The 25,642-nt window shown below is 46.1% G+C and overlaps 1 protein-coding gene across 3 annotated transcripts in view; it reads right to left on the bottom strand.

Annotated features, from left to right (window-relative positions):
- Positions 1 to 25,642, bottom strand: part of LOC134908934 (cytochrome P450 2C5-like) — a 239,835-nt gene that overhangs the window by 58,662 nt on the left and 155,531 nt on the right. For all 3 annotated transcript variants that reach the window (XM_063915190.1, XM_063915189.1, XM_063915191.1), the window contains one exon: positions 1,428 to 1,588. In XM_063915190.1, coding sequence (XP_063771260.1) covers positions 1,428 to 1,588 — 161 coding nt within the window. The remainder of the gene's footprint in view (positions 1 to 1,427; positions 1,589 to 25,642) is intronic.

The following is a 25,642-nucleotide window of genomic DNA, read 5'->3' as shown; positions in this document are numbered from 1 at the left end:
ACATCCCTTTTCCCAAATCCCCTTCTCTTAGCTTTGCCAACTTTGGCAACACTAATTTCTCATCATCTCCCACTGTGGTCCATTGAGGTGGGGCTTGAGGATGGAAGGGTCTGTGCAACCTGTGACACAACTTTCTTGGTGGAATCCTTTGCTGAATAAGCTGTTCCTATACCCATGGTTTGAACTGGTTGACCTGAAAACCTATCTGTTTGCTGTCTACCCAACTGCCGTACTAGAAAACTTACTGGTCCTACTGCCTCTATAACCTCATAAAGACCTTGCCCATGTGCACACAATTTGTCTTCTTTGGTGGGGGGGTACCCAGACAAGCACCTTATCACCCAAATTATGGGTGAGTGTGGTGGCTCGGGTATCGTAACCTCTCTTTTGCCACCCTTGTGCATCCTATGAGAGCTGTCTCCCTAATGGACCTGTGAATATATGAAGAGGTACCCAGGAACATCAGTAATCAGGTTTAGGAACAGTCCATTGGCAGACTGTGCAGGCTTGGTAGTACCTCTTGACCGCCATGTGAATGCCTGAGCAATGAAACCTCTGGAGCACCTATATGAGTTTCTTCTCTCTCACAAATTCCCAATTTTGGGATGTATATGGGTGACTGCTAACACCAATGGAATGTGTACCTGTGGCTTCAGGATCTGTTTAACTATCCTCTCTTTTACTGCTGCTACCTTAAATAGCAGGCCCCTTTCCATTATAAAGTATGGTTCTCTTTTAGCTGGTCACTCCACCTTCCCTACTCCCATTACTCGTACAACATGTCTGTAAGCACTCCCCAATGCACAGTCCCCTAACTTATCTTGAGCAAGTCCTGGAGGATTACAGTTCTAAACACAGGAAACCAATCTTCTTCACCAGCTGGCAAGGTCTCTGTTTCCTTCCAGCCTTTTCTGACCATGCCTTCTTTCTCCAGAAAGCGACAATTGCTATACAAGCCATAGCCTTGCGCCCAGGCTCCTGATGTTGCTGCTAACCGACTCCTCCCACCGGTTCTGTGGTGTGAGCGACAGGATCATGTAGGGTCTGATGTCCAACCATTGATTCAGTTGCCGGCATGTCTGGGCCAGTCAAGCATGGCTTCCCTGAATACTAGCTAATACACAGCAGCCCCTCTCTGTCATCCGGCTGTTTTCTGCATCGGAAGCCCCACCCACTGGTTCCCACAAACCTTTATACCTTCACAAAGCAATCAGTCACATCCAAACACTGCAGATGTATAGAGAGCAGCAGAATTCTTAACCCTGTCTACTCCGTGTCCTAGGGAGTGAGACCTGTTCTGAGTATCAGAACGTGGCAAAGTACCCGCTTTGCCACAATTGATTATGTATTTTTGCTCTGCTTATTTAATGATCACTGATTTTCTCTTAGGTTTTCAATATATCCAAATATGAAATGTTATTGCTTACCTGGGCCATCGGGCTACCAGCTAATTTGGTATTTTCATTGATTATATTCATAAGCTTCAAGAGTGTTGGATCTTCGTAATCAAACCGATGGTTCAGTAATATGGAAACAATTATATTGGCTACAGCAGCATTTATAATCATGGTATTTTCAAATGGTTTGCCTGCAATTACAGAGAAAAGGACATCTATGTAGCATAAAATACAGTTTTTAAACAGCTAAAAGGCTTATTCTGTTGTTTCCCCACCTTGTCCAGCGAAGCTTGTGACCTGTTGGTGGCGCCTATCTCCTCTGATGAAATTATGGCCGCTGTTAGGGCCTCCCCTAGTAGTAAAGCCTCGGGTTTGGATGGCATACCCTCTGAGGTCTATAAGCAACACTTGGATTTCTTTGTCCCTCGTCTCCTTGAGTTGTATAGCCAAATCTTTGCACAGAAGTCTCTCCCCCCGTCTATGGCGGAGGTAGTGATTGTGGTTCTCCCTAAACCCGACAAGGATCTTAGGAAAGTTGAGTCCTATCGCCCTATATCCCTCTTATCCACTGATATAAAAATGTTGGCCAAGGTGCTGGCTGGCAGATTAAATGCAGTTATTTCCCACATAATACACCCGGATCAGACGGGATTTATGCCCAATAAATCGACTTCCATTAACCTTAGACGCCTGTTTACTCTCCTACAAATTCCCCGTAAGGACCCCTCCTCCTCTATAGTCGTTTCGTTGGATGCCACTAAGGCTTTTGATTCTGTGAAGTGGGATTATTTGTGGGAAGTTATGCGTAGATTTAGTATAGGCCCAAACTTTATTAAATATGTTCGATTAATGTATTCCTCTCCTTCGGCGAGGGTAGCGGTAAATGGTTTTGTATCTCACTCCTTTCCCCTATCTAGGGGTACGCGACAGGGTTGCCCAATGTCTCCTACTCTGTTTGCTATGGCCATTGAATCCTTTGCACGCCTTCTGAGGGCGGACGTTGGGATTTCTGGCTGAAAAGTGGGTGCCCGCGAGGACAGGGTTACATTATACGCCGACGATATTTTGTTGTTTGTGGATCGCCATGCTGAGTCTATGCCTAGGATTTTGGAAATTATTATTGGGTTCGGGCGATACTCTGGGCTCCTGATTAATTGGGAGAAATCATTTATTACCCCTCTTCGCGGTGAAGTTTCTGCCTCCCCGTTAGTAGCTCTCCCGTTGCGATGTGTGGACTCCTTCAAATATCTGGGCATTTGGGTGTCTAATGATCCTCAGAAATTCTCCTCCCTGAATATTACTCCTTAAATTACGTATCTCCGTGGCCGGGTGAAGGCCTGGGGGAAGCTACCTTTAACGGTCACGGGAAGGGTTAATATGGTAAAAATGGTTTTTCAGCCCAAAATTCTATATATTTTGCAGCACTCTCCCGTTTACATTCCGCAGAAGATTTTTAAACAAATAAATGGGTTGCTTTCCTCCCTGGTGTGGGCTAGTAAGCGGGCATGTTTGAGACTGGATACCCTAACCAGGTCACGGGAGTTGGGGGGTTTGGCCCTCCCCAACTTCCGTTTTTATTATTATGCAGCTCAACTGACACATGTCTGGGAGTGGGTTAACGACCTCGATGCCCTGGCCTTGCACTCGCTGATGATGCACCATGACTACCCTGCTGGCTCCCCATTACAGCTGCTCCTTTGCGGTAGCGTCAAAATGTCCACACTGCCACTGATTAAACAATCCATCCTAATATGGAAATTGGTGCACTCTGTGATGCGTGGTTGATCCTGATACCCCACTGGATAATGCTTATGGGCTGCCGGAGCTGTGTCAGTTTCAAGTCCGGGAGGTCTGGGGAAACTGGGGAGTGTATTCTTTAGGCCATTATATAGTGATGGGACCCTTAACTCATTTCAACAACTTCAACAGGTGCACAATGTCCCCTCTGGGCTCTTCTTTCGATTCCTTCAGCTAAGACACGCTCTGGCTGCCCAGTTTCCAACTGGCCCTCCGGTCCTCGTTGATTCCCCGGTCAAATTAATGCTGCGGACACTGGACTCGGGACACCTAGTTTCTAAGATATATGGCCGCATTCTCCAGATGCACCATAGTGACCCTCTAACATCTCTCCGGGGTAGGTGGGAGTCGGATGTGGTGTGTTATCAGATGATGCATGGAACACTGCTATGGGATCCCATCAGATCTCCACTTCCTCTGTTAGATATCAGCAAATACAATTATACTAGGTGCTTCATCGCGCCCTACGGGCGCTCTTCACACCGTCGCAAGGGGCTACGCCCCCTTAACCCTTGCATGCCTCTCTGGGGTTCAATATTTGTATTATATGGAGTATTACCTGCATTCCTTTATTAGTGGTTAAATATTGCACAATGCGTGCGATGGTGAAGGAGGCGCAGCCCCTTGCAACGGCGTGAACAGCACCTGCAGGGCACAATGTACAGAATGTAGCAGGTGCGGGGGGGGGGGCTGTGGATGGGGTGGGTGTCTGTAGATGCTGCGGGTAGAGAGGGGGTGGAAGCGGGGGGGCCCGGATGGGGAAGGGTCGGGAGATGCTGCGGGTGGGGGAGGGGCAGAGGAGTGGGGGCTGCAGATGGGGGATGGGGTCCCGAGGCACTGCCAGTGGGGGAAGGGCAGGGGTGCCAAGGGTGGGAGAGGGGCAGGTGCGGGGATGTTGCGGATGGGTGAAGGGTTCCGGAGGTGCTGTGGGATGGGAAGGGGCGGGGGTGGGGTAGGGGGTCTGGAGGTGCCGTGAGTAGGGGAGGGGCAAGTATAGGTGGTGCGGCGGATGGGGAAGGGGGTCCGGAGGTGCTGCAGGTGGTGGAGGGGCAGGTGGGGGAGGGGTGGATTAGGGGGGCACCGCGGATGGAGGAGGGTGTCTGCAGATGCTGCGGGTGGAGGGGGGGCAGGTGTGGGGGGAGACATATATGGGGGGTGGATGGTGGAGGGGGTCTGGAGGTGCTGTGGGTGGTGGAGGGGCGGAGGAGTGGAAGCCGCGGGTGGTGTAGGGGGTCTGGAGGCACAGCGTGTGGGGGAGGGGTGGGGTGCCGCATGTGGTAGAGGGGAAGGTGCGGAGGTGTGGTGCATTGGGGAGGAGTCTGGAGGCGCTACGGGTACTGTACTTGCCAAAAAGGTAGTTGGAGGGTATGCAGTAACAGGGCCAGGACAGGAGTGACAGGGTCAGGACAGGGGTGACGGGGCCAGGACAGGGGTGACAGGGTCAGAATATGGGTGACAGGGTCAGGACAGGGGTGACGGGGCCAGAACAGGGGTGACGGGGCCAGAACAGGGGTGACGGGGCCAGAACAGGGGCGACGGGACCAGGACAGAAATTACAGGGACAGGACAGGGGTGACAGGGCCAGTATAGGGTTGACAGGGCAAGCACAGGGGTGACAGGGCCAGGGCCTGGATAGGGGTGACAGGGCCAGGATAACGGTGACAGGAACATGATAGAACACAGGGCACGGGAGAGATTGGTATTAGGGACAGAACAGTGGTGACAGACAGATGTGTCTTACCAGAGTCACTGCTGCTGGCTGCTGCTGTTCCACTCCAACCTGTTGGGATCTGCTGCTGGTGGAGACTTGGCATGGCTGACTCTCTCAGGCTGGAGTCCTGCTTCCTCTGCCCGTCCGCATCCCTTTCCCCCTCCTCAGTCACACACCGCAGACCTCGAGCAGCTGCCGGGCACTGTGGTAAGGTGAGACTGGGAGTGACTGGTTAGCCCCCAGGAGATGCTGCGGCTGGAGGGAGGAGGGGGTCATAGCATGCACGTGGCGCGGACCTCGCGGCTGCTGGGCACTGTGGTAAGGGGAGACTGGGAGTGACTGGTTAGCTCCCAGGAGACGCTGCGGCTGGAGGGAGGAGGGGGTCAGAGCCTGCAAGCAGCGCGGACTTCTGCAGTGCTGCCCGCCAGCTAAAGTGTGTGAAGGAGCTGGGCGCACCTCACTGCGGGCGGAGCACTGCAGCTAGCGGTGGGGTTGCCGGGGCTGGAGATAACAGAGGCAGTACGGAACCTGCACAGCGGCAGATGCCCCACAAAACTGCAGCTAAGAAGCGTGGAGTGTGGCAGAAAGTGACGCTCCTCCCTGCCAGAGAGACCCTGCTGAGTATGCTGATGTGGGGGGTCAAGCACACAGTGAGTCGGTGCCCGTCTGTCTGTACGGCATACCCCCTCACACACCCCCACACCTCCCAACTGTCCCGATTTTCGCGGGACAGTCCCATTTTTTAGGGTCTGTCCCGCTGTCCCACCCGTGGGCCACAGTGTCCCGCGGTGGTGGTGGTGTTGGGTGGGTGGGGGCAGTTGGGAAGCTCATGTACTCTCTGTTTTGCTTAGAATAGCGGTGAATTTAGTGGAGAGAGAGGGAGAGGGGGCATCAGGGGGTACGGATTAAGGGGGGGTTCCAGCAGCAGAGCCGGATTAAGGGGGGGGCAGGGGGTACGTACCATGGGCCCCACAGTTTTATGGGGCCCCCTGGCTGGAGTAGCTCTGTCCCAGCTCAGAAGCTCCCCCGTCCTGCCAGTAACAGCGGCAGCATTGTGCTACAGTCAGCACACCATACTTGCCTACTTGACCCTTTCCATGAGGGAGAAAATGCTCTGTTCCTGGACATGTAGGATTGCCATCACCTGTGGTGAGTTGGGTAATTGATAAGAAAGGTGTTTCACCACAGGTGATGGCAATCCTACATTACCAGGAGAGTCCAGGAACAGAGCATTTTCTCCCTCATGGAGAGGGGCAGGTAGGCAAGCATGCAGCACATGCTGCTGCGTGTTGGCAGGTCTGTGGTGTTGCAGGGAGGCAGCAGCCTCCCTGCTTTCTTCTGCCTGTGCGGGTGTGTAGGGCGGGAGCGACCACCTCCTCTGGATTTAGCCATACTTAGCTGAGGGGCCAAAATGCCATAAATTTTTTTTTCATGGAATTTGCATAAGGGGGCGTGGCTTCGTGGACACGATTAGGCCACGCCCCCAATCCCACAGCAGGCACAGCAATGAGATAGGGCCCCTTGTCTTAAGTGCCCTGGGCCCCCCAGACTCATAATCTGCCCCTGGGGGCATGCCAGCAGCTCACAGAACGCTGGGCATGCCCCCTCACTGACGAAAACGGGTGCCCTCTCGTGAAGCCACGCCCCTTTCGTTGACCACGCCCCCTTTTTGCTGTGTGGTGGTGGTGTGTGTGTGTGTGTGTGTGTGTGTGTGTGTGTGTGTGTGTGTGTGTGTCCCTCCTGTCTGAAGAGAGCTGGGAGGTATGCACCCCTGCCTGTGCCATGTCCATACCATCTGCTTCTGCTGCTGCTATCCTATAGATTTGCCCAGTTCTGTGACTCATTTGAATAACTCCACCCACCACTGTAACTCCGCCCAGCGTTACAGGCACAGAGTCACAGATTTAGACAAATATATAGGAGATATTCTGCACAGGGTGTATATGACCCCAGTGAGATTTGCACATATTGGGGGGTCTCATAGCTCACGGTGCCCTAAGTGTGGAGCCATGGGTGCCGACTTCTTGCATTTGCTTTGGTTGTGTCCTAGCATATCTCTGTTCTGGGAGGCTGTTATATATACCATTGCTACAGGTATTCCATCTTCCATATGTACGCCTGTGCTGTGTACACTGCTGATTGTGGACAAGGAAGCTTTATATCTGCCCAGCAGGCGATATGTCATCAATTTATGTGCCCTGGCTAGGGTCTGCATAGCCTGGCTGTGGCTAGCTGGTGAGGCCCCGGCACCTAAGGCTTGGATATCCCTGGTCAATGAAACTATTGCACATGAAAAATTTGTGTTCCTGGCTAGGAAGGTGGAGAGGAAACTGGCAAGTGGATAGAGTCTAGATATTTTAAGGATAGTTAATATTTAGACTTGTATTTTATTTATTTTTTTCCTTATTTAATTGGGGATGTTTTTGAGGTGGATGCCCTCGCGGCCGGCCTTGCTATGCTATATTTCGATATACTGCGCTCACTCTGCTATGCTTGTGTCTATACTGGAAGTGATGTGTTTGGGTGTGTTATTCCCAGACGCCAATGTTTCTGTGCACTTTGTGTATGTTTGTAGATTTAGATTTGTTTTTAGTGTAAGTTGATAATGCAAAATCAAAAACTCAAATAAAAAGTTATTGAAAAAAGGCTTATTCTGTTTTGACATAATACTCTAATAATTAAGCTTAGATTTGTCCCAGAAATGTATTTTTAGTTTTATTGTAGTGACCCCGAAAACAATAACTAGAGGTGCATGTAACTTGGGGAAACTGTAGACACCATTAACCATATAGTAGCTACAGTATTATTATTATTATTATTATTATTATTATTATTATTATTATTATTACTACACTGGGGAACAACAACAAAAACATTTTGTTGCAAAGATTTAAGATCGGTTTGCGAGTACTCGCGGGTCCTATTTTCACTTTAGACCTTCGCTATAGATGAATTGGCTCCAGTTTTCAAATTAATGAAAAATTATATAATTTATTTATGTTCTCCATTTGAAATACCTTACTAGTCAAGGCCACTTTATTTAACAGAATCAATTTAGTTTGCTTTTTTAACAACTACCCTCTTTCAATAATAACAAGAATTTGTTTTATTTTGATAATGTAGCTGATGGTCACGTTTGAGACACATAACACATTCATTTAATAATAATAATAATAATATCTCCTCACTAACGCTGGTAGGAGGCATGGCAGTGCACTGCAGAGCATGCTGGGACATCCTCAGATCACAGCCACGCCTCCTCCCAGCATGCAGAGAGGAACAACGGTGAGGACCGAGTGACACAGTTAGTACACCTCCTGTCACTTTGTTTAGTCCCACCACAACCGGTTTCCTACCAGTTGGTCTTCTTTTGTTCAGTATGTCCTCGGCTTTTGTTGGGAGTTAGCACTGAATATGTGAAACAAAAGTTTTCGCCATAAAAACGAGTCTTCTCAGAGACGGTGTACTGACAATCCTGATGTTTTTTTTGTTATATTTGTGGCAAATATAGTGTTGCAAAAGAAAGAAAGGATAAAACTGTATTCGTAAAATAAGCATATCAGGCTTACTTTGGACGTCACATAAGCCAGCAAGACACGAAATGGGTGCCTGATGATGTTTGTAAAACCCACGTGGAGTCACTCTGCAATTGGCCTAAAAGTGAACGAAAGGACTTTATTTCGGCATACCTATGATGTGGTGTGAGCCAAAAGATCACTTGAGTGACTGCTATTTTTGTGCTGTAAATTTGAAGAAACACAGGGGTACATTTACTAACATTCGTAATTTCCGAAAATAGGTCAAAGTTCAATCACGAATGACATCGACAGTGTAAAACTGCAACTTTTTGAATTTATTACGATGGATTTACTAAGCTGTCGTATTCGTGTTTTTCTTTTCTTCCGATGTCGATGTCATTCGTTTTTTTTTACCTAATTTTACGGCAGTGATTAGCAAAACACTGCCGTTTTTTTTTACAATCAATCTCGGCCGGATCTGTGTGATCCGTGCTGGGGTTCTTTTTATTTTTTATTTTTAATTAAACAATGTAAAATCCCCCAAAAAAATGCGTGGGGTCCCCCCTCCTAAGCATAACCAGCCTCGGGCTCTTTGAGCCGATCCTGGTTGCAGAAATATGGGCAAAAAAATGACAGGGGTTCCCCCATATTTAAGCAACCAGCATCGGGCTCTGCGCCTGGTCCTGGTCCCAAAAATACGGGGGACAAAAAGAGTAGGGGTCCCCCGTATTTTTAAAACCAGCACCGGGCTCCACTAGCTGGACAGATAATGCCACAGCCGGGGGTCACTTTTATATAGTGCCCTGCGGCCGTGGCATCAAAAATCCAACTAGTCACCCCTGGCCGGGGTACCCTGGGGGAGTGGGAACCCCTTCAATCAAGGGGTCCCCCCCCCCCAGCCACCCAAGGGCCAGGGGTGAAGCCCGAGGCTGTCCCCCCCCATCCAATGGGCTGCGGATGGGAGGGCTGATAGCCTTTGTTGTAAAATAAAAGATATTGTTTTTAGTAGCAGTACTACAAGTCCCAGCAAGCCTCCCCCGCATGCTGGTACTTGGAGAACCACAAGTACCAGCATGCGGCGGAAAAACGGGCCCGCTGGTACCTGTAGTACTACCACTAAAAAAATACCCAAAAAAACACAAGACACACACACCGTGAAAGTATAATTTTATTACATACATACACACATACATACATACATACTTACCTTATGTTCCCACGCAGGTCGGTCCTCTTCTCCAGTAGAATCCAAGGGGTACCTGTTGAATAAATTCTACTCACGAGATCCAGGGGTCCAGGCTCCTCGGCAAATCCAGGGATAATCCACGTACTTGAATAAAACAAAAAAACGGTTGCCCGACCACGAACTGAAAGGTGACCCATGTTTGCACATGGGTCACCTTCCCACGAATGCCAGAAACCCACTTTGCCTTCTGGCTAAGTGGGTTTCTTCAGCCAATCAGGGAGTGCCACGTTGTAGCACTCTCCTGATCAGCTGTGTGCTGCTGTCCTCACTGACAGGCAGCACGCGGCAGTGTTACAATGTAGCGCCTATGCGCTACATTGTAACCAATGATGGGAACTTTCTGCTCAGCGGTGACGTCACTTTAGGTCAACCGCAGGGCAGAAAGTTCCCATCATTGGTTACAATGTAGCGCATAGGCGCTACATTGTAACACTGCCGTGTGCCGCCTGTCAGTGAGGACAGGAGCACACAGCTGATCAGGAGAGTGCTACAACGTGGCACTCCCTGATTGGCTGAAGAAACCCACTTAGCCAGAAGGCAAAGTGGGTTTCTGGCATTCGTGGAAAGGTGACCCATGTGCAAACATGGGTCACCTTTCAGTTCGTGGTCGGGCAACCGTTTTTTTGTTTTATTCAAGTACGTGGATTATCCCTGGATTTGCCGAGGAGCCTGGACCCCTGGATCTCGTGAGTAGAATTTATTCAACAGGTACCCCTTGGATTCTACTGGAGAAGAGGACCGACCTGCGTGGGAACATAAGGTAAGTATGTATGTATGTGTGTATGTATGTAATAAAATTATACTTTCACGGTGTGTGTGTCTTGTGTTTTTTTGGGTATTTTTTTAGTGGTAGTACTACAGGTACCAGCGGGCCCGTTTTTCCGCCGCATGCTGGTACTTGTGGTTCTCCAAGTACCAGCATGCGGGGGAGGCTTGCTGGGACTTGTAGTACTGCTACTAAAAACAATATCTTTTATTTTACAACAAAGGCTATCAGCCCTCCCATCCGCAGCCCATTGGATGGGGGGGGACAGCCTCGGGCTTCACCCCTGGCCCTTGGGTGGCTGGGGGGGGGACCCCTTGATTGAAGGGGTTCCCACTCCCCCAGGGTACCCCGGCCAGGGGTGACTAGTTGGATTTTTGATGCCACGGCCGCAGGGCGCTGTATAAAAGTGACCCCCGGCTGTGGCATTATCTGTCCAGCTAGTGGAGCCCGGTGCTGGTTTTAAAAATACGGGGGACCCCTACTCTTTTTGTCCCCCGTATTTTTGGGACCAGGACCAGGCGCAGAGCCCGATGCTGGTTGCTTAAATATGGGGGAACCCCTGTCATTTTTTTCACCATATTTCTGCAACCAGGATCGGCTCAAAGAGCCCGAGGCTGGTTATGCTTAGGAGGGGGGACCCCACGCAATTTTTTTTGAAAAAATAAGCACTTTCCCACCCCTTCCCACTGATATACATGCACGGATCTCATGGATCCGTGCATGCCTATCCAATCACGAATAAAAAAAAAAGTTCTGTTTTTTTTTAGCACTTTTTTACGAGTTGTAATTTTTCACGGCAGTGTTTGTTCTTTTTTGGCTTTGCACTTCTTAGTAAATGACCGAGATTCATACTTAAACAGCCGCGTTTTGACCGATGGTGTATTCATTCGTAATTTTTTACCTGAACTTGCAAAAAATTACGAATGCCCTCATCACTGCCGTGATTAGTGTTTAGTAAATGACCGAGATTAACCGAGATGACACTTTGAAGAAAAAACGGCATCTCGGTCAAAATCGGGAGCTTAGTAAATATACCCCACAGATGGGAATTCCCAAGAATGAGTTCTGCAAAGCAACCGATTCCACATAGCGAAGATTCACTTGTACCATCATTCAGTTCTCTGTGCGAAGATGAATGTGATGATGTGGAAATGTTAATTTTCATCCAGTGGAAGTGACAACACAGATGAAAGTGATTTTGAAGAACGTTCCTCTTCTCCAAACAAATTTTCTCAATAGGAACTAAACAATTACATTTGTGACTTAAATTTATTGAAAAAAGGAGCTGAGCTTTTAGCACCCAGACATCAAGAAAAGTCTTCAGCCGGATATTACTATAATGTCATTTCGAAATAGAAAGCAAGCCATACTACTGCCGTTTTTTTAGCCAAGATAACGATCTTGTGTATTGCAACAATATTCCTGAACTTCTGCAGATGATTGGTTTACAGAATATTGGATCGTTCTAAAAGGACCTTAACATTCATATTACTGCACAATGGGAAGAGTAAATGAGGGCTGTATAGGCACGAAATTATATAAGGAGTCTTTGGTTTGTTATGGGTTCATGAATAGAGCATTTACTAGGTAGACTAGCTCCTCCTTGAGGGGTGTTGGTTGTGTTTTGGTTTAGCCTATCAGGGAGTTAGGGGAGGTAACATAGGAGGGGTATATATAGATAGGGACAGCAGCAGCACTTCCTTTTGAGTGCCTTGGAAAGACTGCCCTCCCCTTTTTGTTGTTTTGCTGTTCTCTGATTTGGCTACTATTTGGTTTCAATTTCAATTCTACTTTAGGCAGGAAGACGCTTTTGACCAGCGGCCACATGGGGCATAAGTGGTCTTTGAGGGGCACCTACCCTTTCCAAGGATGGCTAGTAAGTTCTGCCCGTATGGGGTGATAATGGGCATTTTTTATAGGAAATAGTCATGCCATACCATAGTGAGGGGTGGTGTTGCCTTCTCAATGCAGGTTATACCCTTGGCCGAATTGAGGCATTTTAGGCGCCTCATATTATAGAAGTTGGGGCGTTTAAGTCGCCGCCATTATGGTTATAACATAAATTGGCTAGAGCTGTTCATCAAGCGTTTTCCTTGCCATCCCTTACCAGAAGGGTTATTCTACTTAAATACCTAATAGCCTTTTAAACTTACGCAGTTGTTGTCCGTCTCTTATTTTGTCTGTGTCGTTACTTTAGAAATAAGCTACCTTATTGGTTATGAATCACAATAAATCAATTGATGCTTTATACATTTGCGTTGATTCCTATCGGTCATTCAACAAAACTTAAAGAACAGTATGAAAATATAAAGTTAGTCTTAGAAAACAGTGCTTATTCTACACACATCAGTGATCTGTTTGTGTCGATTTAAAAATGGTAAACTTTCATCTTGGGTATCAAAGTGGATGTGCTAAGTTTCCTTATCACATATGCTTATGGAATAGTTGTGCAAAACAAAAGCACTGGCAGCAAACCGTATGGCCTCCAAGCAGTGTCGGACTGGGGCATGAAGGGCCCACCAGGAAAATGCAGCTATAGGGGCCCATACTTAGGGGTGTGGCCAGCCTACAAAGGGGGTGTGGCCAGCCTACAAAGAGGCTTGAAATACACAATTGTCTTGTGCAGTGTAATGCAACATATCTACCATGTATAATACAAGTGCACAGTCTGGAACCTGATCCCTAGAGGAAGGAGTGGGCCTTCAGGCAGTGGGGCCTACCGGTGGTTTCCCTGGTACCCCTGTAGGCCAGTCCGACCCTGCCTCCAAGAGAAGTTATAACTGTAGGAGAAGCCAACATCATTCATGAGCCCTTAATTGACAGGAAAAAAATAATCATACTGCCGCCTCTCCATATCAATGAAACAATTTGTAAAAGCATTGGACATGCCTAGCGATTCTGTCAAATGTATTTGTCGAACATTTTCATCTCTTACTACTGAAAAATGAAAGGCAAGAATTTTTGATGTGCCACAAGTATGGAGACTGGTGAAGGATCCAAATTTTATCACATCCATGACTGAATCTGAAATATGTGTCTGTCATTCAAAAATTTTTAGGCAATAACAAGGCAAACAACTATCAGGAATTAGTCCACAACATGCTAAACTGTTTAGACAAAGTAGATGCCAACCTATATATTATAGTTTTTGCATAGCCATTTAAATCATTTCCCATCCAATCTAGATTTAAGTGAAGAACAAGGTGAACGGTTCCACCTAGGATATTCAGGTAATGGAAGAAAGATATCAAGGAAGGTGGAATCGTCACATAATGGCCGATTGCTGTTGGAGTCTGTACAGGTACTGCCCGGAACAGGAATACAAAAGAAAAGCCTACAATAAATGGTTCTCATAGCATCTTAAAACTAATGTATCTAATTAACTTGTGTCTTTTTATAACATTTTCTGAATCAAATTTAATCAGAATAAAAACATTTTTTTTAACTATATTGAACATTGTTTAATTTAATTGTTCATAAATATTAAAGATATGCATATCTCAAAAACTAGAGCCAATTAAAAAATAAACATGGCATATTTATGTTTAGGAGCACAAAATCCTGGCAACAGATTGACTGTTCCCCAATACTATTATTATACTTTATTTATATTGTGCCACAAGGGGTCTGCAGCCAGGGCTGTCTTTTCATATGGGCTCAATGGGCACTTGCCCAAGGGCCCCAAGAGTATAAGGGCCTTAGGCTGATAGCTGAGGGTCCCCTCTTTCCAGGGGCAGAAGGTTTTTGAAAATCGGCCATGGGGAACCAGAGATATCCGACTTCAAAGCAGTGGTCCCCATCCAAGCTTGTTAATTGCTCTTCCCAGCCAGATATATTGGGTTCTGTCTGATTAGAGTTTTTCTGAGGAAATACTCCAAAATCTGTGACTCTCCCATTTTGGTGGACACTGGCAGCTTGTCTCTTCTATGTCCAGAACCAGAGATATCAGCCTTCAAGCAGCTGGTCCCTGCTCCAGCTCCACACTACTGGTATACAGTTTTATATTTTCATTGGTGAATTGCTCTGGCTCCTAAACTCTGATCCCCAAGTCACCAGTAACTCCTGAAAGGTGGGACTCTTTAGTTTGTTAGCCCATTTAAAGCTAAAAAAAAATTTATTTTAAGGAACTTGAGATATCTGTGGTCAAGCGAGCTGCACTCCCACCAGAAAATTATGAATACTAAGCCCACTCCACTATCCACCCCTCCCCTATGTATTAAATACCCCCTACCACCCTGGAAGTCATTTAACAGGACCCCTTCATTCAGCCAAATGCCCCTTCTACAGTTTACTGTTCTCCATCCCTTCCCATTTGTGCAGTAAAGGAGTAATTAGCAGAAATTACTGGTCCAGGTCCTACATGCTGAGTGGAAGATAGAACACTCCCTACCATATTCTGTTGTATGTGTGTAGATTCTGTTTGGGAGATTTTTTGGTGTTTTCCCTCTACTTGGTTACCAGCAGCACTAATTAGTGCCAGGCTGCAATCTATTCTTTTTTTTTATTACTATCTGTACAGTATCTTTGGAACAACACAGCAATAAAACAACAGACCAGGTAGGATGCAGAGAAGAGGAAGCTCACTACATTGCTGTATGGACAGCAATGATCATAAGGATGAACAGCAACATTGCCTAATCACTTCTGATTGGATGATGGGATTTTTCTGAATTGGTTATTGAAGTTGTTTCAACATGGCTAGGTTCCTTCCAGGATAAAGTCTTGTTGTCTGTATAATGTAACTCCCACTGAATATAATAAAACATTTTTCACTTAGCTGATGTACTTTTGTGATGATATACTTTGATTCTAAACCATCATTGTGTTTTGGGTTTGATTTTGGCAAAAAAAAAAAATCAAATTTTTTGAATATCTTAAATAGTTGATAAAAAAAGCTAAAATTATGTAATTTTGACCTTTTTTATACAATATTATTAAAATCTATTTAATTTCCAGTCAATTTTGACCAAATTGGCCAAAGACTTCTGCAAGTTGGCCGGATATACCAAGCAACAAAGCAGCAGCACAAACACTTGACCATTTAAAACAGCAAATAGCACATCTATGAAACATAATGGAACAAGAGTGGCAGACTACACTATCCTATAGAATGTTTTCATTATTCAAAAGTTACAATAATAGCACAAAAGTAAAAGCCTACTAGAAAATATCAAATATTACCAATACAATTCTACAAACAGCAAATCACAGGCCCAAGACCAGTACAGGTGATTTGAGGTGGAGTATTTAGTGGAAGGTAAAGCATTTATTACTATTAGGAAAAGTAAATCTAGAACATAGAACAAATCATTAAAAGACAAGCTTCCAAATGTGAGTTTTCAAATGCAAACTGATTCCCAACAGAAAGTCATAGTCCTCAGGTCAGAGTAACAGCCTAGTACAAGAAGCTCTAATAACAAACTTCTCAACTACTAATGGGCTGAAGGCCAGTAGTGTTAATCACCCTCACAGTTGAAGAGGTCATCACCCTCCACCCTCATCATCCTAATCACTGGTCTTAATTTCATCATCATACAATATTAGCTCACCCCTGCTAGAATCCACTATTACAGTCTCTGTGATTGTTGGCAAAGGTATTCCTCATAGAATGTGTGGTTCATTTTGATAAACATCCATTGTTTTTTCCAAATTTTTTGGAAGTAGCCTCCTACACCAATCACTCACAAGATTCCCAGACATTCTTTCCAAGAACACACTGGAGGGTTGGTAACTTAAGTACACCATAGCAAGTTTGTGGAAGATTTCCAGTATTCAAAGAGACTTTGTGAGATAATTGTTTTGTACATTATCATTAAAGTGATCCTCCACCATTCTTTTTATGCTTACAGTTTCAGCTAGAGTTATGGTATATGTGTCGGTATACAGTATGTGGCCATTTTTTTTAAGCCGAACCAGATGTCATATTGTTTTGCTCTGGTGTGCTGAATTGACTTATCAGCAATGGGTCTCTTGGAAAAGCTCAGGGTTTACTTGGCAGTAGCAGAATGTGCTGAGTCTTGAGAAGATACCTGTACTTGTAGACAAGAATAGTAGAACATGCTGAGCCTGGACTTGATACTTGTAGCACAATACACAGCAACAGCAGAATGTGCTGAGACTTGCACTGATACTTGAGAGTCAATAGACAGGAACAGCAGAATGTGCTGGACTGGTGCTGACAGATGTAGCACAATAGATAGTAACAGCAGAATGTGCTTGACTGGTGCTGATAGATGTAGCACAATAGATAGTAATAGCAGAATTAGCTGAGACTTGTGCAGACACTTTGATTTGCACTGGATACAGAAACAGACTTGGACTTACAGTGCACAGATGATAGGAACAGGCTGTGACTAGCACTGACACTTTGATGCACACTGGAGATAGGAACAGCAAGATGCGCTGTGTAGAACTTTATGCAATAGCAGTGGGAGTGGTACTGTGACAACAAACTCTACGGACAGTATTCGGAAAGTAAATGCCAGTTTATCAGAAGTTACACTGGTGATGGATGATGCACCTGGAGAGGTTTTATTAGGAAACCCTTGCTGCTAATTGGTATCAGCGGTTATGTGCAGCAAAGCTGGTCCTGGACTGGAAGAATCATGGTCAGCTGACACAGGGCAAGATGGCAGCACCCATGTCAGTGGCAAATGCAAGATTTGCATGGGGGGGGTTTCCAGAACTGGGTGGAGCCAAGTACGGGGGTGGGGACTGAGGTGACCCAGTATGTGCTGGGTCCGTAAAACTAGTGTGTCTGTGTGTTTATGTATGTATATATATATATATATATATATATATATATATATATATATAGAAGATGGAAGGCGGCACTCAGGAGACTTACTTGAGAAAGTAGAAAACGTGCTTTTAATGGGTGACGTTTCGGGAGACGCACTCCCTTCTTCAAGACACAGCAATACAAATGAACACAGTGAAGAACAAAACTTAAATACCTTACCAGTCCCCGGCTCCGTTCCCTCCGTCACGGCCGGCGGCGTCCCGAGCTCCGGAGCCCGCACTTCCGGTTCCGGCTATCTCCGCCCTTTCCGGCTGACGTGACTCCGTTGCCGGGCGACGCGGCCGCTGGGAGGGACCACCTAAGCAAGGGATCTGTGTTGTCATGGCAATGCGTTGTCATGACACCAGAATGCTATAGAAAAAAACATGTGTAAATAAAGCAATATACAATCGGACCACTTCCGTGGAAATAAACAATATCAAAGTGTTTAAAAACGTGCTAGTGGCTGCCACAGAGTGATATACCATACATATTATAAAAAACACAAATCACATGTGTATAAAACAGTAAATGATCTACAGCGAATCCTATCAGACCATATATACTGACTATCTTTGGTGAAAAAAACAGAAGGAACTTTAAAAAGCACTAACAGCTAAGTCCAATCTAATAATAATGACCTATTCTAACGGTCTGTCAATAGTTAAATTACCTGAACTTCAGCCTCAAGAACCAACCCACCTGTAGAAGGGGGCTATGGGTGTAAGGGTCCCTGTCTAGATGTTCTATCTGACCTTCCATATTAATTCTGGTGGTCTGATATAACTACCCTATCAGCTATATATAGGATAATCCTTCCCCTGGGACTGTGGGGGTACGTCCTATATAGACCTATTTCAGCCCTGATCCACCAATAATCCTCACAAAAAGCAATTGAGGCTCAGGTATTCATTCAGACCGCGAGGATGAATCGTGTCTAATTTGTGGATCCACCTTGCCTCCAATTGCAACAGCTTTTTTGCTCGGTTGCCACCTCGAATAGACTCTGGAACCTGGTCCACTATTTTGTAGCGGACAGAGGCAAGACTGTGGCGCATCTGCGCAAAATGGCGGGCCACTGGCTGTTCGCTACTCCCTGATGCCAGGGCCGCCCTGATCGCTGACCTGTGTTGGGCCATCCTCTCTTTGAAAAGACACTGGGTTTTACCCACATAATAAAGACTGCAGGGGCAGATTAACACATAAACTACATATGTCGAGCTGCATGTTATTGCTTTGGGTATCTTCAATTTCTTTCCTGTATGTGGGTGTGGAATCGAGTCCCCAGTAAGCATATAGCTGCATGTGGTGCAGCCCAAACATTTGTAGCACCCTGCCTTACGTGTTAAAAAATGAGTGGTGGGTCGTGTTCTTGTAAACCCCGTTACATCATTCTTTACAACTAGGTCTTTAATGTTGGAACTGCGAGTATAGCAAGGCATTATTTGGCTGTTCTTTAGACTTGCTAAATTAGGGTCTGAAGAAATCATCGGCCATAATTGCTTAATTTTCTTGTTAGTCCTTCTGCTGGAGGTGTTATACTGGTTCACCCAGGCCATTTTAGGGGCAGAAGGAACAGGGGCTTTAACCTGTAGCAATTCCTGTCTATTTAGGGACACAGCCCTGGCACGAGCATTCTTCAGAAGCTTAAGTGGGTAGCCTCTCTGTGAGAATTTGTTCGTCATGATATCCAGCTGTATCTCCAGTTCCCCCGGGTCGCTGGTAATTCTGCACACCCTGAGGAATTGGGAATACGGTAAACCCTGTATTAGAGCTGGGGGGTGGAAGCTATCGAATCTAAGAAGTGTATTGCGATCCGTGGGCTTGGAATATAGAGTGGTGTGTAACTCGCCATCTCGTATCTGGATTTTAGTATCCAAGAAACAGATCTCCGACCTGTGTGTAGACACAGTGAACTTGATCGGACTGGAGGAGTTGTTATGTTCCTCTATAAGAGTGGCTAAGGTTCTTTCATCTCCAGTCCAAAACAACAACAAGTCATCTATATACCGAGTATATAGAAAAATGGCCTTGGTTGTCACACTGTTCTCAAAAAAAGTTTGTCTCTCCACCTCCCACATATATGAATTGGCTAGCGATGGGGCCACCGCCGACCCCATCGCACAGCCGGTCTTCTGTAGAAAAAACCTGCCATTGAACAAAAAATAGTTATGGCTAAGGGTATAATCTAGTAGTCTGACGAACAAATCCACATCAGGGCCCGTATATTTGGGGTTATTGGTAATCAGATGCCTTACGGCTGTTACCCCAGCCTGGTGGGGAATACAGGTGTATAAACTGGCTACATCTAGTGTAGCCAGTATCATGTCGGCTGGGATAGGCCCTAGTTGTGCAAACTGTCTAAGTAGTGCACTAGTGTCTTTCAGGTGTGTGGGAGTGGCTTGGATGCAGGGTTGCAGAAAAAAATCTAAATATCTGGCGATTGGCTCACATAGTGAGCCCCTCGCTGAGATAATAGGGCGTCCCGGTGGATGCTGCGCATCCTTGTGGAGCTTGGGGATCGAATAGAAAATGGGGACGACAGGGTGTGGGCTCAATAATTTAGTGTACACATCATGCGAAATCATGCCCTCCTCTTTGGCCTGCAGTAAAATCTGATCTAATGTGGTTTTAAACTGTGTAGTGGGGTCACCATCTAATGGGGCATAAGTATGACTGTCTGCCAACAGTCGGTCACATTCTGCTATATAATCCTCAGTGTCTAATATCACAATGGCGCCCCCTTTGTCAGCGCCCCTGATGATGATGTCCTGTCTGGCGCTAAGATCTCGTAGGGCTTCATGTTCTTCCTTGGACATGTTTCTATAGGTGTGTGGAGGGGGGTCATCCTGCAGGTGCTCTACTAATCTTGTGAAAGTTTTAATGGTCGCGTTTTGCGACACTGGGTCAAACTGTGACCCCGAGGTGAGTCCTTTGATCAAAGGAGTCGATTCTCCTTGTTTTCTATGGTCCCCATGCTTGCCAAAGTGCTCCTTAAGTTTCAAACTTCTATTGAATTTGAAGGTCTCCACCTTCCATTGGAAGTCGTCTGGTGTTTTTGTCGGTACATATGACAATCCCCTGCTAAGGACAGCTGTTTCTGCCGTCGTTAGAGTTGTCCGTGATAAATTAAAAATTAAGTCCGACGTGACCTGGGTGGTCTTCCTCCCCGCCTTCCGCCTCGATTGGCCCCCCCGTCTGGTGGGTTTCTTCTTTTGCCCGAGGCCAATGCCCGGGTAACTGCCCCTAAAGGGACTCCTTGGGCAGACATCACAGAATCAGACACCGCTGTATCATCCGTTTCACTTGCGGATGTGCTGACTTGTGGCCTCTGTGTCCTCCGTCTGTAACTCCTCTCCGGCTTGCCTCTAGATGCCGCCCCCGTTGTTTTGGCTAACCAGGTATAAACCCGATGTTGCTCGTAATCGGCTTGTACTTTGAGCAACTTGGTTTTTTTGTATTTGAGCAGCTCAAGCCTATATGATTCCACCTGGTTTTTCAATTTGTCCAACCAGTTCGTTGTTTTATCATCAGTGAGGCTCTGGAGATGTTGTTCCTCAAATGTGCGGAGTTTCTCCCTGGTAAGGTTGACCTCTCGGGTGGATTCCTCAATTACCAGGAGCATGAGGTCCATAGCACACTTATTGAGGACAGAGATCCACCGTCTGCAGAAGCTCGGATTATAACGCCCAATGGTGGGGGTGTTTTGCACCCGAAATCCCCTCGGGATCTGCTTGCTTCTATAATAATCTGAGAGAGTTCGTCCGTGATACATAAAGTCCACTTCTCTCTTGCGTAATTTGAATAATTCGCGGAACAGTTCCTCATTGGAGGAAACCAGGTTCTCTTCAAAGGCAGGCTCTTTCACTAAGATATTTTCTGCCTCTAGATCAGAGAAGCTTAGCACGTCATAATTATCACACTGTAGTAAATAAGCCTGGGCATCACCGGGTTCCCCTTCAGGCGTAGTCATGTTGTGGCTGAACGGGTGTATTCCTTCTGTATTCTTGTAGACCAGGAGTATTAGCAACCACCTGGTACCAATGGACTGCTGTATGTGCTGGTAATTGCACACTAAAGTGCAATGTGCTTAGGTGCCTGTGTGCAGTGCTCAGGTGTAAATTGGTGAGCCAGTGTCCAGGTAAATGATTTAAGTGAATCTTATGGAGGGTGCCCCGACCTGGTGGGACTGGGGAAAAGCAGCCCCAAGTCCCCCATACAAATGACAGTGTCCTTGGTCTGGCACTCCTTCCCCCCACAGGGTATTGGCTCCGGTGCCCTCCTTAAGCAAACAAGCTCAGTATATAGAAGATGGAAGGCGGCACTCAGGAGACTTACTTGAGAAAGTAGAAAACGTGCTTTTAATGGGTGACGTTTCGGGAGACGCACTCCCTTCTTCAAGACACAGCAATACAAATGAACACAGTGAAGAACAAAACTTAAATACCTTACCAGTCCCCGGCTCCGTTCCCTCCGTCACGGCCGGCGGCGTCCCGAGCTCCGGAGCCCGCACTTCCGGTTTCGGCTATCTCCGCCCTTTCCGGCTGACGTGACTCCGTTGCCGGGCGACGCGGCCGCTGGGAGGGACCACCTAAGCAAGGGATCTGTGTTGTCATGGCAATGCGTTGTCATGACACCAGAATGCTATAGAAAAAAACATGTGTAAATAAAGCAATATACAATCGGACCACTTCCGTGGAAATAAACAATATCAAAGTGTTTAAAAACGTGCTAGTGGCTGCCACAGAGTGATATACCATACATATTTTTCTACAGAAGACCGGCTGTGCGATGGGGTCGGCGGTGGCCCCATCGCTAGCCAATTCATATATGTGGGAGGTGGAGAGACAAACTTTTTTTGAGAACAGTGTGACAACCAAGGCCATTTTTCTATATACTCGGTATATAGATGACTTGTTGTTGTTTTGGACTGGAGATGAAAGAACCTTAGCCACTCTTATAGAGGAACATAACAACTCCTCCAGTCCGATCAAGTTCACTGTGTCTACACACAGGTCGGAGATCTGTTTCTTGGATACTAAAATCCAGATACGAGATGGCGAGTTACACACCACTCTATATTCCAAGCCCACGGATCGCAATACACTTCTTAGATTCGATAGCTTCCACCCCCCAGCTCTAATACAGGGTTTACCGTATTCCCAATTCCTCAGGGTGTGCAGAATTACCAGCGACCCGGGGGAACTGGAGATACAGCTGGATATCATGACGAACAAATTCTCACAGAGAGGCTACCCACTTAAGCTTCTGAAGAATGCTCGTGCCAGGGCTGTGTCCCTAAATAGACAGGAATTGCTACAGGTTAAAGCCCCTGTTCCTTCTGCCCCTAAAATGGCCTGGGTGAACCAGTATAACACCTCCAGCAGAAGGACTAACAAGAAAATTAAGCAATTATGGCCGATGATTTCTTCAGACCCTAATTTAGCAAGTCTAAAGAACTGCCAAATAATGCCTTGCTATACTCGCAGTTCCAACATTAAAGACCTAGTTGTAAAGAATGATGTAACGGGGTTTACAAGAACACGACCCACCACTCATTTTTTAACACGTAAGGCAGGGTGCTACAAATGTTTGGGCTGCACCACATGCAGCTATATGCTTACTGGGGACTCGATTCCACACCCACATACAGGAAAGAAATTGAAGATACCCAAAGCAATAACATGCAGCTCGACATATGTAGTTTATGTGTTAATCTGCCCCTGCAGTCTTTATTATGTGGGTAAAACCCAGTGTCTTTTCAAAGAGAGGATGGCCCAACACAGGTCAGCGATCAGGGCGGCCCTGGCATCAGGGAGTAGCGAACAGCCAGTGGCCCGCCATTTTGCGCAGATGCGCCACAGTCTTGCCTCTGTCCGCTACAAAATAGTGGACCAGGTTCCAGAGTCTATTCGAGGTGGCAACCGAGCAAAAAAGCTGTTGCAATTGGAGGCAAGGTGGATCCACAAATTAGACACGATTCATCCTCGCGGTCTGAATGAATACCTGAGCCTCAATTGCTTTTTGTGAGGATTATTGGTGGATCAGGGCTGAAATAGGTCTATATAGGACGTACCCCCACAGTCCCAGGGGAAGGATTATCCCATATATAGCTGATAGGGTAGTTATATCAGACCACCAGAATTAATATGGAAGGTCAGATAGAACATCTAGACAGGGACCCTTACACCCACAGCCCCCTTCTACAGGTGGGTTGGTTCTTGAGGCTGAAGTTCAGGTAGTTTAACTATTGACAGACCGTTAGAATAGGTCATTATTATTAGATTGGACTTAGCTGTTAGTGCTTTTTAAAGTTCCTTCTGTTTTTTTCACCAAAGATAGTCAGTATATATGGTCTGATAGGATTCGCTGTAGATCATTTACTGTTTTATACACATGTGATTTGTGTTTTTTATAATATGTATGGTATATCACTCTGTGGCAGCCACTAGCACGTTTTTAAACACTTTGATATTGTTTATTTCCACGGAAGTGGTCCGATTGTATATTGCTTTATTTACACATGTTTTTTTCTATAGCATTCTGGTGTCATGACAACGCATTGCCATGACAACACAGATCCCTTGCTTAGGTGGTCCCTCCCAGCGGCCGCGTCGCCCGGCAACGGAGTCACGTCAGCCGGAAAGGGCGGAGATAGCCGAAACCGGAAGTGCGGGCTCCGGAGCTCGGGACGCCGCCGGCCGTGACGGAGGGAACGGAGCCGGGGACTGGTAAGGTATTTAAGTTTTGTTCTTCACTGTGTTCATTTGTATTGCTGTGTCTTGAAGAAGGGAGTGCGTCTCCCGAAACGTCACCCATTAAAAGCACGTTTTCTACTTTCTCAAGTAAGTCTCCTGAGTGCCGCCTTCCATCTTCTATATACTGAGCTTGTTTGCTTAAGGAGGGCACCGGAGCCAATACCCTGTGGGGGGAAGGAGTGCCAGACCAAGGACACTGTCATATATATATATATATATATATATTATATATATATATATAGCATATGGATATGCAGGCATTCACCAGTAATTTCCAACAGGTATTTATTAATAACTCACAGAGACATAATTGTCCTTATGTCTCTGTGAGTTATTAATAAATACCTGTTGGAAATTACTGGTGAGTGCCTGCATATCCATATGCTATATACTGGCCTTTGGGCCCCCTGTGGAGCACCCCACCGTTGACTTAATCAAGCCTGCAGTGTGGACTTTATTGCTTTTATATAATATATATATATATATATAGCATATTAAACAGGCATACATATATATAATATATATACATACATACAGTACCCATATATATATACGCATGTATATATATCGTGTGTGTGTGTGTGTGTTTATGAATATACACGTGTATATATGTACTATAATTAAAATAAAGTAAACTTTTATTAAGCACTCACAAGTGCCACCAGGAAGACAGCAGGCTGCAAAGGATGCAAGACAACCATCAATAATACTCATGCAGCTGAAAAAAAAAAATTGTGGAGGGGGGTTTCTTGGTGCTTGGAACTCAACCAACCCCCCACCCCCTTCCCCCTGTGTGCGCCACTGCATGTCATACAAATATCAAAGAACAGGAAATCTCTGATCAATTACAATGTGATTAAGATTCCAGTGTGGGCAATAAAAGTTTTGTTATAACCTGTACCAATTACGATTTACTAGCCATATAGCAATATACTTGCCCCAATGCTCCTTGGGGCTACTGTAATTTAGATTTTTGTTGAAACCTGATGGTTAAGAGTCTGTGCAGGCAAAATACTCCATTCTGCTCATGTGCAGAATGGTTCTTAAATTAACAAATATCCTGTTGGCCATTAAAACCAGACTTTTTTGTCAATTTTGGTTACATTTTATTTAATATGCGTAAAAGACTAATGGTGTTTTCCAAATATACAAATTCATCTGAACAACAAGGTACAGTTTATGTGTGTGTATCATAACAAAATCAGTGATATTGGGCCTCATTCAGACCCGATCGCACGCTGCCTTTTTTCGCAGCCGTGCGATCGGGTCTGAACAGCACATGCGTATGCACCATAATGCGCAGGCGTGTTGTCCGCCGGCGACGGGCAGCGACGGATTCCACAAAGAAAGCGATCGCACCAGCGATCACAAGAAGCTTGACAGGCAGAAGGTGTTCCTGGGCGGCAACTCACCGTTTCCTGGGAGTGTCCGGAAAAACGTAGGTGTGTCCACCCGTTCCGGAGGAGGAATCCTGACGTCAGCATCGGCCCGGATCATCGCAGCGGCTGAGTAAGTCCTGGGCTGTGCAGAAACTGCACAAACTTTTGTTTGTGCATCTCAATGAACAGCCGATCGCACCCTCCCCTGTAGGCGGTGTTTACCTGGTCGCAGCAGTGCAAAAAAACGCATGTGTGCGACCTGGTTTGAATTAGGTCCATTGATGTTAGA

This window comes from Pseudophryne corroboree, chromosome 4, assembly GCF_028390025.1.
Source record: "Pseudophryne corroboree isolate aPseCor3 chromosome 4, aPseCor3.hap2, whole genome shotgun sequence".
Lineage (NCBI taxonomy): Eukaryota > Metazoa > Chordata > Amphibia > Anura > Myobatrachidae > Pseudophryne > Pseudophryne corroboree.
This window is presented reverse-complemented; position numbering and strand designations above follow the sequence as displayed.